General features: G+C 31.8%; 3 protein-coding genes across 6 annotated transcripts in view; 1 reads left to right on the top strand and 2 right to left on the bottom strand.

Moving 5' to 3' along the window:
- The window catches only part of LOC136276615 (plasminogen-like), a 323,562-nt gene that overhangs the window by 120,255 nt on the left and 184,282 nt on the right, over positions 1-19,025 (top strand). The gene's annotated exons all lie outside the window — the stretch shown is intronic.
- LOC136269712 (serine/threonine-protein phosphatase 6 regulatory ankyrin repeat subunit B-like) overlaps positions 1-19,025 on the bottom strand; it is a 267,148-nt gene that overhangs the window by 71,940 nt on the left and 176,183 nt on the right. The gene's annotated exons all lie outside the window — the stretch shown is intronic.
- Positions 1-19,025, bottom strand: part of LOC136276030 (uncharacterized) — a 55,905-nt gene that overhangs the window by 6,698 nt on the left and 30,182 nt on the right. For 2 of the 3 annotated variants that reach the window (XM_066086712.1, XM_066086713.1), the window contains exon 4: positions 15,563-15,760. In XM_066086712.1, coding sequence (XP_065942784.1) covers positions 15,563-15,760 — 198 coding nt within the window. Of the gene's footprint in view, positions 1-1,095; positions 4,805-15,562; positions 15,761-19,025 lie in introns of those variants that run through there. The other variant, XM_066086711.1, reaches the window with a different exon arrangement.

Raw genomic sequence — 19,025 nt, 5'->3', positions numbered from 1 at the left:
GTAGACCGTTTCCCTGTGTATGTTATAACATCGCACATGCGCAAACCACACACTGTTGCAGATCGAGCAATGTCAATTATCGCATGGATTTTATAAACGATGAGTTTTTGTAGGAACGGATGGAAACGTTGTTACTTTCTTGGATTTATTTACTGTGTTGGATGTAGTGTCGCCGGGGTTTTCAAGAAGATGCAGACGTTATGCACTCTTTATGAACGACACACGTGTTCGATGTGCATGCGAAGTAAGGCAGCACTGTCTGTGCAAAAATAATACGGATACCTTGGACATCCTTTCAAAGAATAAATATATTTGTATTTCATTGATTGTTGTTTTCTTTATTCTTTATTACTACATTTTACTTCAATGTGTAGTTCATGCATTTAGAAGTCCGTGCAACGTGAATGCCTCGATCGGAAAGCAACCGACCGTAACTTTCTCAACCGGTATATATTCCCCAGTGGCCGAAGAGGAGCGATCGAAACTAATATGGCGACCAAATGCTTTTATGAATTCATGTCAGCTTTAACGCACTATGTACAACATGACAATGGACAGAGATCAATTGTAAAGGTCACCAGAGTGACCTAAACAATAGGCCCATGGGCCACATCGCTCACCTGAGGAACAATAGGCATGATAAAATCAGCTTAGTACAAACTATCTGGACAATGTACAATAAAACATGTAGATCCTGTAAAAATAAAATTTATTTTCCCCCTGGATATTGTTATGCTTATAATCATCAGTCCTTTCTAACAGGGTGATTTTATATTCATATCACATGTTGAGTATTGTAGTTCTCAAAAAGATCCTAAACAATTGTCAATATATATGGGATATAAACCTTTATCAAACTCTTAACCAGCTTTCCTTGCTTATTAGTTTCTGAAAAGAAGATTTTAAAAGATTTGTTCAATATATATTCCTATGTGAAAATTTGACCTCCCCCCATTGTGGCCCCACCCTACCCCCGTGGGTCATGATTACCCCTGATTATCTCCCCTTGACAAAGGGCATGATCCTTAATTTTCACAACTTTGAATCCCCTTGAAATCCCCTAGAAGTGCTTGAACAGGTGAGCTAAAAAAGTCATATGTTTCTGATAATTTTATTAGATTTACATTTATTACATTCATGAATTAATTTTTTATACAAATATCAACAAATTTAATGATATATACAATATATAACAATGAGCAATGATTCAATGATATGTAGCTTTTCCTTCTAAAAATTAAAAATATTTTTTTTGTTATCAAACATTGATCTCTGTGTAGTATGATCCATAATCTGAGTAGAATCATCATTTGAATAAAATCTCATAGAATATACATTACAAGATTTAGATGCTGAAAAATACCCAAAGAATGACAAAGTATGTGATTCAGAGAGCAAATCAAGGAAGAAACGCTGTTGTGTATTCCAAGCATGATCTGAATTGTGCAGACATTTAAAGACTTTAAAAAATCCAAGCTTGAAACAATTTATACATAAAGATTTAAAATAGTAGGAATTTCAATCAAAGATGTCATTAGATTTATCCTTCTTTCTGAGCAGTAAATTATCCATTTTAAATATACTCAGAAAAATGTAGAGATGTCTCTGATTTCAACCAAGACCAAATTTTGTAAAATTTCACTCATTTTAGCAACTTAATTGCATGAAAAATTAGTATAGCTTTCAGGTCACAAACATGAGTTCCTAAACTTGTCTTCCTAAACATAAAATGGCATAAGCTGGACCAGCTATAATATGGAGTTCATTTCCCTTAAAAAAGCATACAATTGCATTAATAACAGTAATAACAAAATGTCAGTGAGCCAATGCTACCTAGTGATACCCCTGCTCTGATGTGGATATACAAAATAAGGTAAGTTGACCTTTAACAGGAAATTGACATCCAGTTGGTGCAAAATTAAATCCCACCACATGGCATGCTTTCACAAAGAAAGTGTTTACATTTCAAGCATATGCGATGAATATTTACTACCAATGGACAGACAGGCACACAATGGTAAAACAATATACCCCCCAGTCCGTTTGAGCAGTGTATATTTAAAGTCTCCAAAACTGGTTTGGAAAGCTCAGTAAATATAAGATAATAAATAATATGATCTGAGAAACAACAAGTTCTTAAACATTGTTTATGGTACAAATATTTTTAGTTGGTAAAATTTAACCTGATTATACCAAATATGTATTAACTGCAAATTCAAAATACAATTTTATAAATACACATTTGTAAAGATACATGAAAAACACATTTTAAAAATCATATAAAATGTGTGCATTGCTTAAAAAATGCATCAGACATATAATCATTTTGGTTTGACGAATACGTTGTTTGTTCTGACAAGTAAGGATTTGATGGGACAATTTGCTATTTGTTTGTACAAATAACTTATTTATTCAGAATTATTAGGATTTGTTCAAACGAAAAGATATGTCACATTGACAGCTTTAATCATTTTCACATGACCCTTCCACAACAATGTAAAATACATATCAACAGCAGGATTACATTTACTATATGTACATGCAGTAAGCACTACTGATATTTACATTTCAAGCATGCATATTGAGGAAGGTGTCCTCTGATTCAGTATAAGGAAACAAAAAAGAGGTGAACTTTACCTTTAGAAAATTCATTTAATTACATATTACATTGTTTGTAATAAATATATTTTCATCATTATTCCTCCTATAAAAAGTAGATCTTTGTATGTAAACAACTACTATCAAAACCACTGGGGTTTCACTAACAGCCATCGAAAAGACCTGGGAGTCATAGTTTGATCAAGCTTTAATCTGCACAAACTCTGCTTTCACAACAATTTCAGCATGTTAGGCTAAATGCTTTTCCAAAAGATTTTTAAAGATTTCTCTATATCTTCACATGTAAAAATTTGAGTCCCCCCCCTCCCCTTGTGGCCCCACCAAACACCAGATATCATGAATGGAACAAAATTCAATCAGCACTACATTAGGATGCTTCCACACAAAGGACTATGTGCGGTATGGTCAAATATCTGCCCCTGATTTCAACTAATTTTTAAATTGTATCGTATAAAAATAAAATCTTCACAAATCATTGTATAGAGGATTCCTTTAACTTTGATGTTGATTTTAGTCATCATTGCTCATTCGCTGTTTATCTATGACGTCACCTAAATGACCCAATTCCCGCAAATATGCACACAAATGAAAATATTCTCATTTTTGCTCTATATTTTGCATTCGGAAGTATAGAGCGCAGGTCTGCTCAAGTGCGATTTTAACATATGTTTTCTTCAGATAGTTTATACACATTATACTAAAAAATGGTACTTGAGCAAGCCTGCGCTCGATGTTTCCTAGTCGAAAAACCATCGGAAAACACCCATATTTTGCCACAAATCATCAATTTATCAAAATAATGCAATCTTCATGACCTCATTTCTACATTATGACGTCACTGTGGTGATAACCTTTTACACATTTATTTCCAACATGATTTTAACTATCTTTCACCTTATTTTAAAAGCTCTTTCATAAACTTTGATTTTGGGGGCAAAAAATGCATAAAACCGCACTTAGTCCTTTGAGTCTTTATAACTTTTTCCCCAAGAAACTATTATGCCAATTTTAAAATATTTCACTTTTTTAGTTTGGTTAATAAAACCACTAGTTTACAAGATTTTATTTATCACAAAACAAGCATAATGTATCATCTGCTAAGACTGAATATTCATTGATAAATTATGTCATTTTTTGGAGATAAATTTTATAATTAAGAAATGAAGCATCGAATTTAGGATCTAGTAATGACCATTTGATCATGATGTCTGAGACTGTTTGTCAATGAATTTACATGTTTCTTTGAATTTAGTACATAATTAATTTATAATATATCACATATTTCTTTTATAAAATTAAAGATGCCACATTAATATAGGTGTTTGAATATTTATGAATGTTCATGAAGATTTTATTTGAATAATAATCTGACTGGCCCAATAGTTTATAAGAAGAATTTTTAAAAAAGATTTTCTCTATATAATCCTATGTAAAAATTCATCCCCAATTGTGGCCTCACCCTATCCCAGGGACAATAATTTGAACAGACTTGAATCTACATTAATTAAGGATGCTTCCACACAAGTTCCAGCTTTTCTGCCCTAAAAATTTTTGAGAAGATTTTATAGATTTTTTCTATATAATTTTTTTGTAAAAGTTAATCCCCCATTTTTAGCCCCATCCTCACATGATTTGAACTATCTTGAATCCACAATACCTCAGGATACCCCACAGAAGTTCAATCTTTTCTGGCCATATTTGCCTTAGGCTCAGGTGAGCTAAACATTAATAAACATCATGTGACCACTTTAATAGTTATACAGTAGATAATTTAAAGAAAATAGTTACAGGCTGAGCCATTTCTGTAAAAACTGCACACAAATATCATTTCTGATAAAGAATAATATATACAATGACAACAACAGAGTTATGGCTCACTTGATTCTATAATCAAGGTAATTCAAGAAATGCTTCGCTTGAAAAGTAAAAGTTAACAAACACCACGTCAATAATACTCAAGTGAAACATATAAAGCTTAGAAAATAAATCATGGAAAAGATTTTTTACTTAAAAACTCCAATAGTTTCTTTAAATGAAGAAATGTTTGAATACACTCAATTCTCCCTTCCTTTCGAAGTATGTTGCATTCTTTGCTGAATGTTATTGTTGCTCCTTTTTTCATTAGAAATCCATTTTGTAGGTTTTTGTAGTATGAATTGTCTGCTTTGAATGATGAAATTGTAACCTGGAGAAATAAATACAAATGATATTAAGTTTAAGACTTGTAAACTAATTTTTTTCACATAATTTTTTTAACAATTAAAGGTCTTTCCACCTCATTTTTTAAAGTTTGAAATATTTTTGTTTCCATAGAATTAATAAAATGTTTCCCTGCGGTACTTCATAAAAAAGTGTCAATAGATGAAGTATGCCAATTTTTTGTTTGAGCTTGACCTTTCATCTTTAAGTCATTTTGACTGGTCAAGGTCAACCTTTCAATTTGAAGTGGTCTGACGGCCCTATAATGTAAGGTTTAAAGTTGCTAGTTTGACTTTCAGAAAAAATAACTGCTTAAAGGTGACATTGAATCGTTTTGGGATGAATAGATTGAAAGATCCTTTTGAGAAAGGCTTCAAGTCTCTATCTCTAACAGTTATTATAAAGAGGAGCCATAACAAGCATTTTGTATAAAAGTGGCAATAAACTCTACAACTTTATCTAGGTGGTTGGGGGGGGGGGGGGGGGGGGGCTGAATTGCAATATTTTAAAATGTCTTGAGAAAGGACTTCATCCAGAAATTTTTTTCTATATATCACCTTTAACATACGAGATATTAAATTCATTAATACAAAGACTGTCAAATAACCTTGACCTTTGATCTTTAAGTCATTTTGATTGGCCAAGGTACATGCTTTAATCCTAATTGGTCCAATGTCTATGCGACATATCGTTAAAAAGTTGTTTTTCAAGAACGTAAGTATCTTTCAGGGGCATTAACTGCTAGAAGGCGAAGGGGCTTTTTGGTATGAATAAACTGGAAGATCCTCTATGTGAGCTACATACATTAGTTAAAGTTCCAAGTCCCATCTCTTTTGTTTTAGAGGAGTGGCATAAACAATTTTTTCATACACATATGCAATAACTCTATAAGTTCCGGGAGTTATAAAGCAAAGGGTCATTTGGTACCATAACTTTTGATGGCCAATTAGATGAGAAAACAAGAGGCCTATGGGCCATATCGCTCACCTGAGGAACAAAAGGTATGATAAAATCAGCTTAATGGAGTCATTATACAAACTATCTGGACAATATAGTGTAATACATGTAGATTCTGTATAAATAATCAAAGGCTGGAACGGCCACAAAGGCATCGAGCTGACATTTCATTTTGTATAAAATGATATCAATAATGTGAATTTCTGTACTTATAGTCGTATATCAAATAAAATCAGAATAAAAAAGTAAATTAATAATGTTCTGTGCTGCTTTAGAAATAAAAATCAGTATATTTCCTTGTAAAGTAGGTACTGATGCGTTTATAATACAATAACTCATCATGGTTACAAAAATCGTAGAAATTTCAAAGTTCAAACATAGGTAATCACAGATTACAAAGCTCACCGAGACGATGCATCACCCTTATGAGACATCACCTTTATGAGACCACCTTCATCATTTAATATGAAAATCATACTTTATGATCTTGCATATTAATGGATTCTGTTTTGACACAATATCATATATCATTTAAAAAAATTGTATGATAATCATATGTTCATATGTTAATCAATACAATAATATAAAATCAAATATTGCATTCTATCATACTTAAAATATATATAATAGAATAAAATATCGTAATAACAATGAGAAAATGATATTGAAACATATTGTAATGATATGACTTGGTATTGTGTTAACCTTTATTGTATTTGATCACATAATACAATATCATAATATATAATACAATATAGTATCATGTGATACAATATCATATTACATAAAACATCATAACATTGAACCGTATGATATTGTATTGTATAATATAGTATGATAGTGTATTGTATAATATAGACTAAGTATGATATTGTATTGTATGCTACTGTATCATATTTGATACATAATATAAAATTGTATCATATAATACAATATAATTGGATACAACATTGTATCATATCAAATGATATAATGTCATGTGATAAAGTAAAACTTATATAATATTATTATAACTAAATATTGTATCATATGATACAATTATATATATATAACAATGTCATATAATAAATTTTCAGGTGATATTATAATAAATATATCATATAAACCAATATCATTTTATACATTATCGCACGATACGATATTATATTATATCACAATATCATATAATACAATTTCATGTGATATTATAATAATTCTATATTACAGAAACCAATATCATATCATACAATATCTTATTATTCAATATTACAGAATATACAATATTGTATCATAGGATACAATATTATATTATGCAATATCATATGTAACAGTATCATGTAATAAAATATTAAATTAATTATACAATATAATATAATACAACATTGAATCATTATATACAATACTATACATTCATGATACAATATCATATCATAAAATATCAAAAAAATTGATACAATATCATATCGTATCATATAACTTTTTACAATATAACATATTTTCTCGCACTATCACTGGTGTGAGATCGGTTTGACCGGTGTGAGACAGCAGTGTGAGATTTTTCTGTCTTACACTGTGTATTACTACGCCGTTTTAAAACGTATTACTAAACAAACGTTGTCTGCTGTAGGTAAATGCAAAATAGTGCATTGAGATTATCCATTAAGTAATTGTGTTGCTTAATTAATAACTATTTTTCATATTTTAATTGAAAAAAATGTCGTATGCTTTCATTTAACTTGCACTATTTGAAGCACGCAGAGGGATAAACCGAAAGTAATCTTTTGAACGTCATAACAGAAAGTTGTCAAACATCATTTTTAAGCTAATATAATGCGAGAAAAATAATCATTCATTATATACTCGTAAGGGATAGTGAAATTCCCACACTCGTAATAATGAATGATTCTATTAATATTATATTGTATCATATTATACAGTAGAGTTTCATATCATACAATACTATATCATAGGAATCATGTTATATCATTTAACAAAAACCACACCTATCTATCAATCAGGTTTGAGTGAGATTCCTTTAGCATCCTTGATAATGGAGATCAGGCTCTGCATCTGAAGCAACCTCTGTGTTTCATTTATAATATAGCTAAATCAACTATGCAAGCTATCATCAATAAAACATGTGACCTGTTCCAAAAAACTAAACTTCATCCAGCATCCGAAACCTATGGCTCAGATTCAGCATTCAAGCCTGTCAGGTGCATCAGTATCATAAGACATACCATCCATACAAGTTTGGTGAAGTTAAGACCAGTAGTACTGAAGATATAATCATCAGAGGGCACCTGCTCAAAAAACTTTAACCAGCTCTAAAAACCTTAACCTCCTCCAGCATCCGAAACCTCTAGCTCAGATTCAGCACTCAAGCCTGTCTGGTGCATCAGTATCATATGACACACCATCCATGCAAGTTTGGTGTAGTACGGACCAGCAGTAACTTAGATATTGCTATCAAAGGGCACCTGCAACAAAAACTTTAAACTGCTCCAAAAACCTTAACCTCCTCCAGCATCTGAAATTTAGGACCCAGATTCAGCATCCAAGTCTTTCAAGTCCATAAGTAGGTCCAGATGCATCATCCATGCAAGTTTGGTGAAGATAGGACAAGTAATAGCTTAGATACAGGACCTGCAACAAAAACTTCAACCAGGTCTGGACGCCAACGCCGAGGGTATAGCATAAGCTCCCCTTGACTTCGTCTCGGTGAGCTAAAAATAAATTATTTTCTTTCTGCTTTAAACAGTCTTTGAATGCTATTACTAGGTCAGGCGTGGATTTAAAATTAATCTTTAGGGGGATCGCTACTAAGCCAGTTAATTGTTGCAGGAGCAGGAAAAACTTAAATATTTTCTATTGTCACATTTATTTCTAGAACTTAATTTATCCATCAAATAATGGAGATAAAGTTTAAAATCAATAAACGTCTAGATTTAATATTTGACTACAAGTGCCTAGATTCTAGGAAATAGACTATAAACACGAGGCATGATTTTTACTGCGAAACTGAAAGGGTCAAATAAAACAATGTGGTCTAAATTTAAATGACAATAACATTCGCAGGGGTGAACAAGTACTATCTAAAATGCTCAACCAAACCAACAGCATTATCATGTTTATTTATTGAAACAAAATCACTTTATCGCTTACATTTATTTTGGAGACCCAGTCACCTGAGTGACTCAGGTGACCTAAAAAGGCGTGGCCCTTCATTTGAACAAACTTAAATCACCTTCACAAAGCAATACACGATAACAAATAAATTTACATAACAAATTTTATTTCTATCGACCGTGGTCTTCAATTATTGTTGTTAAGATCTGGGTGAGATTCTGACTTAGAGGCGTTCAGTCATAATCCCTCAGATGTTAGCTTCGCACCATTGGCTTATCAGCCAAGCACATAAACCAAATGTCTGAACCTGCGGTTTCTCTCGTACTGAGCAGGATTACCGTTGCAACGACTGCAGTCATCAGTAGGGTAAAACTAACCTGTCTCACAACGGTCTAAACCCAGCTCACGTTCCCTATGTAAGCGATAAACTAGAATACTATTTAGTGATTTTTTTTTTTTACACCTTATTGTATTCATCTGCCATTTCTTGATTAAGCAAATTTATACTTATGCAATGAGTTTTCAATAAGCAAGGAGGCAAAGTTGGTTTTTTTTGTACACAGTTTAGTTGAATAAATGGAATAAAAATCTTGTAATATAACGTTTAATATACTTTGAGGAACTTATATTTTATGGGCATTTAAAAGGCAGTGCAGAGCATGAATTATGGACGATTGCCACTCCAGAAGATTGCTAGAAGGGTGGCAAGCATTAGCTCGATGCCTTAAAAATCCATTTTCCCCCTGCATATTCTTATGTTTATTATCATTAGTCCATTTTCTAACAGAATGATTTTAGAGTCATATCACATTCAGCATTGCAGTTCTCAAAAGACCCTAAACAATTGTTTATATACAGGATATAAACCTATATTAACCTATAAACTCTTAACCCCTTGTGAGGCCCAAGAATCGTCCAGTCTTAACAATTTTAAAGAATCAGCAATATGTCAAAATGATTGCATAAAATGATTGTAAAAATTATATATCATAACATTTCAGCTTTTGTGAATATCTAAAATTTAATATTTCAAGGCCAAGGTTTACCTCATGTAAGTTCAGGTGAGGGTGGAGCCTATTTTGAAAGAGGGAAACCAGCTCTCTAGTGTACACATGTCTATATACACGGGGTTTTAAAATGCTCTCAACAGAAGTTTTCCGATAATCAAGAAAAATATTGTATTTATATATTTTGTTTGTTAGAACAAGTTTCTGAGGGGATCTACTGAGATTTTATTGCAATGTTTTATGCAATATGTGATCATTGTACCCTACTCCGTTACTGATGCATTTATTAAGGTCTTACGTTTCCAACAGAAGACCTTATAGTTTTCGTACAGTTTCTTATTATTAAGGTCTTCCGTTTCCTACGGAAGACCTTATAGTTTTCGTACAGTTTCTTCTACTTATTTTTTTTTTCCCCACAAATTTTGTGCACGCGATTTCTCGGAAACTATCCAACCGATTTACACATTTTTTTCACAGATGATAGGAAGTAATCTGAATTTATTTTGATTTTAATATTTTTGCCGTCGTCACTTCCGGTACCGAATTATTGCTGATTTTGTAACTTTTTCGACCCATTTTGTGCACGCTTCATCTCAAAAACTATCAGATATGAATATGAAATTTTCAGGATTGGTAGACCATAGCCTGAAGTTGTGCCTTTTGTTTTTGTTTTACGCCATTGGCGCCGTTCTTAAGAGCTCACTATGGCTCAAAAGTTGGGTACGAATTTTGTTTCCATTCTTTGTACACACGATTTTTCAGAGATGGCTCGATAGATTTTCTTGAGATTTTTAGGAGTGATAGAAAAAAAATATATAATATAGAGGATTCATTTTTCATTTTTTCAAAGTTCATTTCCTGTCGTCCGTTTCATGTCCCACGACAAAAAGCTTGTGATATTCAGATCTCAAAACTGATAAGGACTTGAGCATTAACACTTTGAAGGATTATAGACTTATAGTTGTAAATGTCTTTCAACCATTTTGTTTTGTCCGTCATAACTTCCGGTCGTCACCGGAAGCACTTCAAAAATTAGTTTTTCTTTTGCATTAAATTTGTTTCATATGAAATTGAAATATAAGTAATAATCCTTACATATGTGATGTATCCGGTGTTAAATCAAAACAAAAAACTCGACTTCCGGTGAGATATCTCAAATATCTCAGTGAGCGTTTTTTTGATAAATGTTTAACCCACGAGATCTCAGAAAGTCAAGTGATCATTACACGAAACTTATATAGATAATAGACATTCGATAGAAAATGTGTTTAATCGTTTTCATTTTGTCAACCGTCACTTCCGGTTCTTACCGGAAGGGTTCAAACAAATCAAGCTGTTTGAAAGTTTCAGTGTTTTCTTTGACAATTTTAGTAAAATTGATAAACAATAAAGTACAAGTGTCTAATGTTCATAAAATACATGAACTAACTTTTTTTTTTCACTGAGCATTTCCGTTTCCCCGTTTCCTGTCAAGAGACACAAAAACCCCCAAAAAACAATTACTCCACAAGATTTCAAAAATGGTGATGACTTGAACAACCAAACTTTGTGGGATGATAGCCCTAAGTATGTATCCGTGTTTACATTTTTTATTTGAATTGTCGTCAATTCCGGTCGTCACCGGAAGTACTTTAAATATTTTTTCTCTATTTTTTTTTCAATGGACTGAATACCGGTATATTATTACACGATCTTATATATGTTAAATAAGCAAACATATTCTACTTCCGGTCAGTTATATCAAATATCTTAGGTACCTAGCCTTTTTAAAAAATTGATACCAGCGAGATTTTAGTCACTGTAAGTGACTGAGACACAAAGTTTTATAAATGATAGACAATCGATTGAAGATATGTTTAACAGGTTTTCTTTTGTCAACCGTCACTTCCGGTACTCACCAGAAGAGTTCAAACAATTCATTTTTTTCACAAATTTAACTGATTACCTTGGTGTGTCATCTTCCATGATTAACAGTGGTGTACACTAAACAAATGTATAAAAAAAAAAACCAGCTTTTATTTTCATAAACCTCTTTTGTTCGTCCGTTTCCGATCTTGAGACAAAAAACCTAGATTCACCAAGATCGCAGATTTGGCAGAGAATATCGATATTTCATCATATCATATGAAAACAAAATCGGACGGAAGACCTACTCATTACTCGTAACGAGATCTAGTTATTATTTTTTTTTTTTCCACAAATTTTGTGCACGCGATTTCTCAGAAACTATCCAACCGATTTACACAATTTTTTCACAGATGATAGGAAGTGATCTGAATTTATTTTGTTTTTAATATTTTTGCCGTCGTCACTTCCGGTACTGATTTATTGCTGATTTTGTAACTTTTTCGACCCATTTTGTGCACGCTTCATCTCGAAAACTATCAGAGATATGAATATGAAATTTTTAGGTTAGGTAGACCATAGCCTGAAGTTGTGCCTATTGTTTTTGTTTTACGCCATTGGCGCCGTACTTAAAAGCTCACTATGGCTCGAAAATTGGGTACGAATTTTGTTCCCCTTCTTTGCACACACGATTTCTCAAAGATAACTCAATAGATTTTCTTGAAATTTTTAGGAGTGATAGAAATAAATTATATCTCAAGTATCCGATGTTTAATTTTTTCAAAGTTCATTTCCTGTCGTCCGTTTCCTGTCCCGCGACAAAAAGCTTGTGACATTGAGATCTCAAAAATGATAATGACTTGAGCATTCAGACTTTGTAGGATTATAGAACTATAGTTGTCTTTAAACTATTTTGTTTTGTTCGTCAGAACTTCCAGTCGTCACCGGAAGCACTTCAATTTTTTTTTATTTTGCATTTAATTTGTTTCATAAAGAATTGAAATAAAAGTAATAATCCTTACATATTTCATGTATCCGATGTTAAATAAAAACAAAAATTCCACTTCCGGTGAAATATCTCAAATATCTCAGAAAGCGTTTTTTAGATAAATGTTTTACCCGCGAAATCTCAGAAAGTAAAGTGATCAATTCTCGAAACTTATATAGATAATAGACATTCGATAGAAAATGCGTGTAATCGCTTCCATTTTGTCAACAGTCACTTCCGGTCCTCACCGGAAGGGTTAAAACAAATCAAGCTGTTTGAAAGTTTAACTGTTTTTCTTTGACAATTTTAGTTCAATTAATAAACAATAAAGTACAAGTGTCTAATGTTCAAGTAATACTAAGTTTTTACTTTCGCTGAGTATTTCCGTTTGTCCGTTTCCTGTGAAGAGACAAAAAAAACCCCAATAACTCCATGAGATCTCAAAAACAGTGATGATTTGAACAACCAAACTTTGTGAGATGATAGCCCGGAGTATGTATCCATGTTTACATTATTTTGATTGAATTGTCGTCACCGATAGCACTTAAAAATATTTTTTTCCTTATTATTTTTTTTTTTACATGGAATGAATACCAGTATATCATTACACGATCTTATATATGTTAAATAAGCAAACATATTCTTAAAATCTTATATATGTTAAATAAGCAAACATATTCTACTTCCTGTCAGTTATATCAAATATCTTAGGTACCTATCCTTTTTACAAATTTGATACCCGCGAGATTTTAGTCACTGTAAGTGATTGAGACACAAACATTTATGAATGATAGACAATTGACTGAAGAATTATTGTTTATTAGGTTTCTTTTGTCAACCGTCACTTCCGGTACTCACGAAAAGAGTTCATACAATTCATGTTTTTAACAAGTTTAACTGATTGTCTTTGGTATTTCATCTAGTCTAAGGATAATAAACAGTGATGTACACTAGGCAAATGTATAAAGAAAAACTAGCTTTTATGTTCATTAATCACTTCCTTTTGTCCGTTTCCGGTCTCGATACAAAAAACCTAGTTTCACCAGGATCTCAGATTTGGCAGAGAGTATCGATATTTCATTGTATCACATAAAACAAAATCGGACGGACGACCTACTCGTTACTCGTAACGAGATCTAGTTCAATATATGTTTGTGTATGTGAGTGAGCTCAGATCAGCTGCTAAAGTGCACCAGATGCGCATGTACCAGAGTTGTCTGTACTTGTTCCCTTTCCTGTTTCGGCTCGTGATGAAATTTCTCAAAGAAATATAATAACTAACGTTATAAATTGTGGACACAACATTTGATTTAATTTAATTCTATGTTCTCAATTATTCACAAACATCTTTATTAATTTAATAAAAGAATGTTTTCATGGATGATCAGCATTACGTAAATTTTACAGACTGCAGGTAATTAGCGTGTTTGTTGTGGTACACAAATCAAGTATGAGTAAATTTTTTATTCCTATCTTTAAATTTTTAATGGCAGAATTTTAATCTCCGCCAAACAGTAGTTTCTTTTCCTCATAGTGCTAAAAGACATGGCGTTTTATCTTCAAGGTATGCATTAAGAGACAAAAGTTAATTGCACGATCATTGCAAGCACTAGACATGGTATACACAGGACAAGTAAACAAATGTCAATCTTTTTCTTACATCCAATCTGGGGCCTAAATATAGATGATTGACAGGGTTACACTGACCAAGTAAATTTGAAGGTGGTGTTTATTTTCTCATTTAATTTAAACCATTAATTGTTATTGATTTTAACTTGAATATTAGTCATTAATCCCCCGGGATAAAATAAGACTTTTGATCATATCTCAAATATAGATCTTTGTCAACTATGCAAGGTGTAATGTGATTTGATTTTAAGAAAAACATTTTTTACCAGTTTTTTACCAGTTTTTACTTTATATATTTGTATGTAAAAATTTGAACCCCCCTTCAAATTGTGAACCCAGTACCCTATCCCCAGGAGTCATGATTTTCAAAATTTTGAATCTTCATTACCTGAGGATGCTTCCACATAAGTTTCAGCTTTTCTGTCTTATTGGTTTCTGAGAAGAAGATTTTTAAAGATTTACTCTTTATATTCACATGTAAAAATTTGACCCCCATTGTGGCCTCACCCAATCCCCGGGGGTCATGATTTTCACAGTTTGAATCTACACTACCTGAGGATGTTTCCATACAAGTTTCAGCTTTTCTGGTCAAATGGTTTTTGAAATGTTTTTTAAAATTTCTGATAAAATTTCATTAAATTCCTTATTACTGTATACAGGATTATTTTCGCCCTGTTTTGTTTTTGTCCTTCTATGATTGCAAACAGTTTCGCCCTGTCTTGAATTTTAATCCTCCAATTTTGGAGGATAAAATATATCCTCCAAAACTGAGGTTGCCTAGACCTGTTTAAAGTATTTTTTTCAGCACTATTCAAATCTTCTTTACCCACTGATGCTTTGTGCCAAGTTTGGATTAAATTGACCCAGTGATTCTGGAGAAGAACATGAAAATGTTACTGTCAGACAAACAGATGGACAGACTAATGCCAAGAAAAAAGTGATCTGAAAAGCTCACTTGAACGTTCAGCCCAGGTGAGCTAAACATAATAATGAACCCACCATGATTTGAACAAACTTGGTTATAGTTTTCACACAAGTTTCAGATTTTCTGGCCAAATGGATTTTGAGAGGATTTGACATACTTTTAATCATCAATACCAAGCAAGATATAGCTACACAAAGAGCTGAGGTCGAGTCAAATCACTAAGCTTATGCAATATTGCTTAAAATTATTTTTGTTGAAATTATTTTCCTTAAATTTTAGACTCACTTTTGTTCCTTGAACCAGAATTCCAAAATTTCCCCTCTCTCCAAACAATGAGTAAGGTAGAGCACAAAGAATCTGTCCAACATGCTGACCTTGTAAATCTGATCCAACATGAAGTGGATTAGAAATTTTTCTTTCACATTTTCTTAGGCTGCGTACAGTTTGGTTTGAAGTTTCTTCATCTGACCAATATTTCTTAACCTGTAAAAAAAAATTATGTTCCAATATTATTATATCATAATATTATATACTTTTGTGAAATCCAGTAATCTGATTAGTCACTAAGATATCATTATTTTTTTATAATGACCGCTGAAAGCATATATTGACTCGCACGAGCTGTCTCGTTTTCACTTTCGCTTCAGTCAAATATGGCGTCGAATACAAAAGCTCTCAGGTTTGTGAGTTTTAGTGAGGAAGATTTAAAAGAAATAGTAAACAACTCTGAGGCCGGCTATAATGGAAGACTTCATCGTTGCTTGAAACGAGCTAGGCTTAGTTGATTTACTACTACTTTGACAAGCTTTCTTGCAAAAAATTAGAATACCTTACCACACATTTCTGCAAAATACTAGAGTATGCAATCTCCTACATAATCTTTTTGAAAAAACACTTGAATTGGTGATATAAAAATAAAAAAATATACAGCACAGGAAAATTCACTATATTGGAGCTTCACCGGGGTGTGAACTCACGACCTATGAAACCTGCCCTCCTAGCAGGGAGCGGCCACCGCTCTAACCACTTGGCCATCTAGGCATATATCTATATATAAATTAAATGTCAATCAAATTAAAAATGATTTTAAATAATAATAATTTTTCTGAAACTCTTTATAAAGAGGAGATACAAAAAAGATGCTCGAGGAACATGTCGTCTGACCTTAATTTTATTACTGTTATTGTTAGACATAGTTATAAGTTGTTTTTATGTTGAAAAAATTGACACTTTTTATTGCCTAGATCAATGTAGATAAAATAATACATATATGTGATATCTATTCTTCATTTATTTGTTATTCAGGTTGTGAGAGATTTACAATTATTGTTCATTATTATGATTTATGTTGTACATTATATTATGAGGACTGATGCACAATGAAAAGAAACTCCGGTTGTTAGTTTTGGAAGTAATATTCAATAAATTCTGAAACATTTTCATTAAAATTATTTATGCTTTACAACAACAGTATATCACTATTTCTGTAAAGATTAGGAAGATATACATTGTACTAATTAATTTTGAAAATTATATAATTTAATAAATATGGACTCAATGCATGGTCAATATGCATTTATAATGACCCATGTTGACATATATTGACCTCGTATATATGGAGGATATCAACTTCGGGCTAGCGCCCTCGGTCGATATCCTCCATGTATCTTCGGTCAATACTGTCATCCTGGGTCATTATAAATGCATATTAACCTACATTGAGTCCATATTTGTATATTACATTACATTATATTATATTATTATATTAAGATTGCCATCGACGTTTTCCAGTTTTTTCCACCCTTATTTTGTCAAAAATATATTCTGGAAAGGAATCTAAATACTCCAGGGCTGTGTTATATACAATAAGTAGTGACATGAATGACAAAGTTGTAAATATTTTCAGTCTCATAAAATGATCTTTGATAAGCAAAACTTAAATAAAACCATTCATTTACCTTTATCAAGGTCTTCCGTTTGAAGACCTTATTGTTTTCATTCAGGTTTTTTTTCCCTATTCTTTTTTTTTTTCTTCTAAATTTTGTATATGCCATTTCTCAAACATAGGTAATCACAGATTACAAATCTGTGCAACTTGAATCAATATAGTAATATAAAATATGATATTGCATCCTATGATACTATACAATATTGTGTTATATGATATATCATGTGATACAATATAATACTGTAAAATACAGTGAACAATATAATAAGGTTACATATGAAATTGTATTAAGATATGATATTGTATCATTAAATATAATGATATTGTATGTTTTAAATATTTTTGTATTTCATCACATAAACAATATGATAATATAATTATATATAGTATCATATGACATAATCCCAATATTGAAAGATATGATATTATATTCTAAGATATGATACCATGATATAAAGTATGATACTGTATCATATGATAATGTTTTGTATGATATTGTATCATATATGATATATGATATTGAATAATGATACAATATAATGTGATACAACAATGTATCTTGTTATATAATACAAGATCATATGATGCAATATCATATCATATGAAACAATCAGTTGTTATAATTATATATGTGATACAATTATGCAATTCATAATGCAATATCATTAACCATATTGAACAAGATATCTGTGAGCCAATGCTCACTAGTGAAACCCCCGCTCTGATGTGAATATGCAAAATAAGCAAAGTCGACATTTAACAGAAAGCTGGCATCCGATTGGTACAGAAATATATCCAACAATATGGCATGCCTAAACAAATAGTGTGTTAAAATTTCAAGCATCTGCGATAAACAGCTGCTGAGAAATCTTAGAGGAAAATTTGTTTGAAAATTTTGGCTAAAATAAACAAAGTACACATTTAACAGGAAGTTGACGTCCAATTGGTACAAAAATATATCCCACAATATGGCATGCCTTAACAAACACTGTGTAAAAATTTCAAGCATCTCCGATAAATATCTGCTGAGAAATCTTTGACGAAAATTTGTTTGAAAATTTTGGCAAAAAATAAACAAAGTCATTATTTAACAGGATGTTGACGTCCGATAGATACAAAAATATATCCCACGATATGGCATGCCAAAACAAAAAGTGTGTTAAAATTTCAAGCATCTGCGAAAAATAACTGCTGAGAAATCTTTTACAAAAATTTGTTTGAAAATTTTGGCAAAAAATAAACGAAGTCGTCATTTAACAGGAAGTTGACACCCGATTGGTACAGAAATATATCCCACGATATGGCATGCCTATACAAATATTGTGTAAAAATTTCAAGCATCTGCGATAAATAGTTGCTGAGAAATCTTTGACGAAAATTTGTTTGAAAATTTTGGTTAAAAAATAAGCAAAGTCGTCATTTAACAGGAAGTTGACGTCCGGTTGATACAAAAATATATCCCACAATATGGCATGCCTAAACAAATAGTGTGTTAAAATTTCAAGCATCTGCGATAAATAGCTGCTGAGAATTCTTTGACGGAAATTTGTTTGAAAATTTTGGCAAAAAATAAACGAAGTCGTCATTTAACAGGAAGTTGACGTTTGATTGGTACAAAAATACATCCCACGATATAGCATGCCTATACAAATACTGTGTAAAAATTTCAAGCATCTGCGATAAACAGTTGCTGAGAAATCTTTGACGAAAAATTGGTTGAAAATTTTGGTTAAAAAATAAGCAAAGTCGTCATTTAACAGGAAGTTGACGTCCGATTGGTACAAAAATATATCCCACGAT

Source organism: Magallana gigas, chromosome 6 (assembly GCF_963853765.1).
Source record: "Magallana gigas chromosome 6, xbMagGiga1.1, whole genome shotgun sequence".
Lineage (NCBI taxonomy): Eukaryota > Metazoa > Mollusca > Bivalvia > Ostreida > Ostreidae > Magallana > Magallana gigas.
Note: the sequence above shows the minus strand (reverse complement) of the source record. Positions and strands in the feature narration are given on the sequence as shown.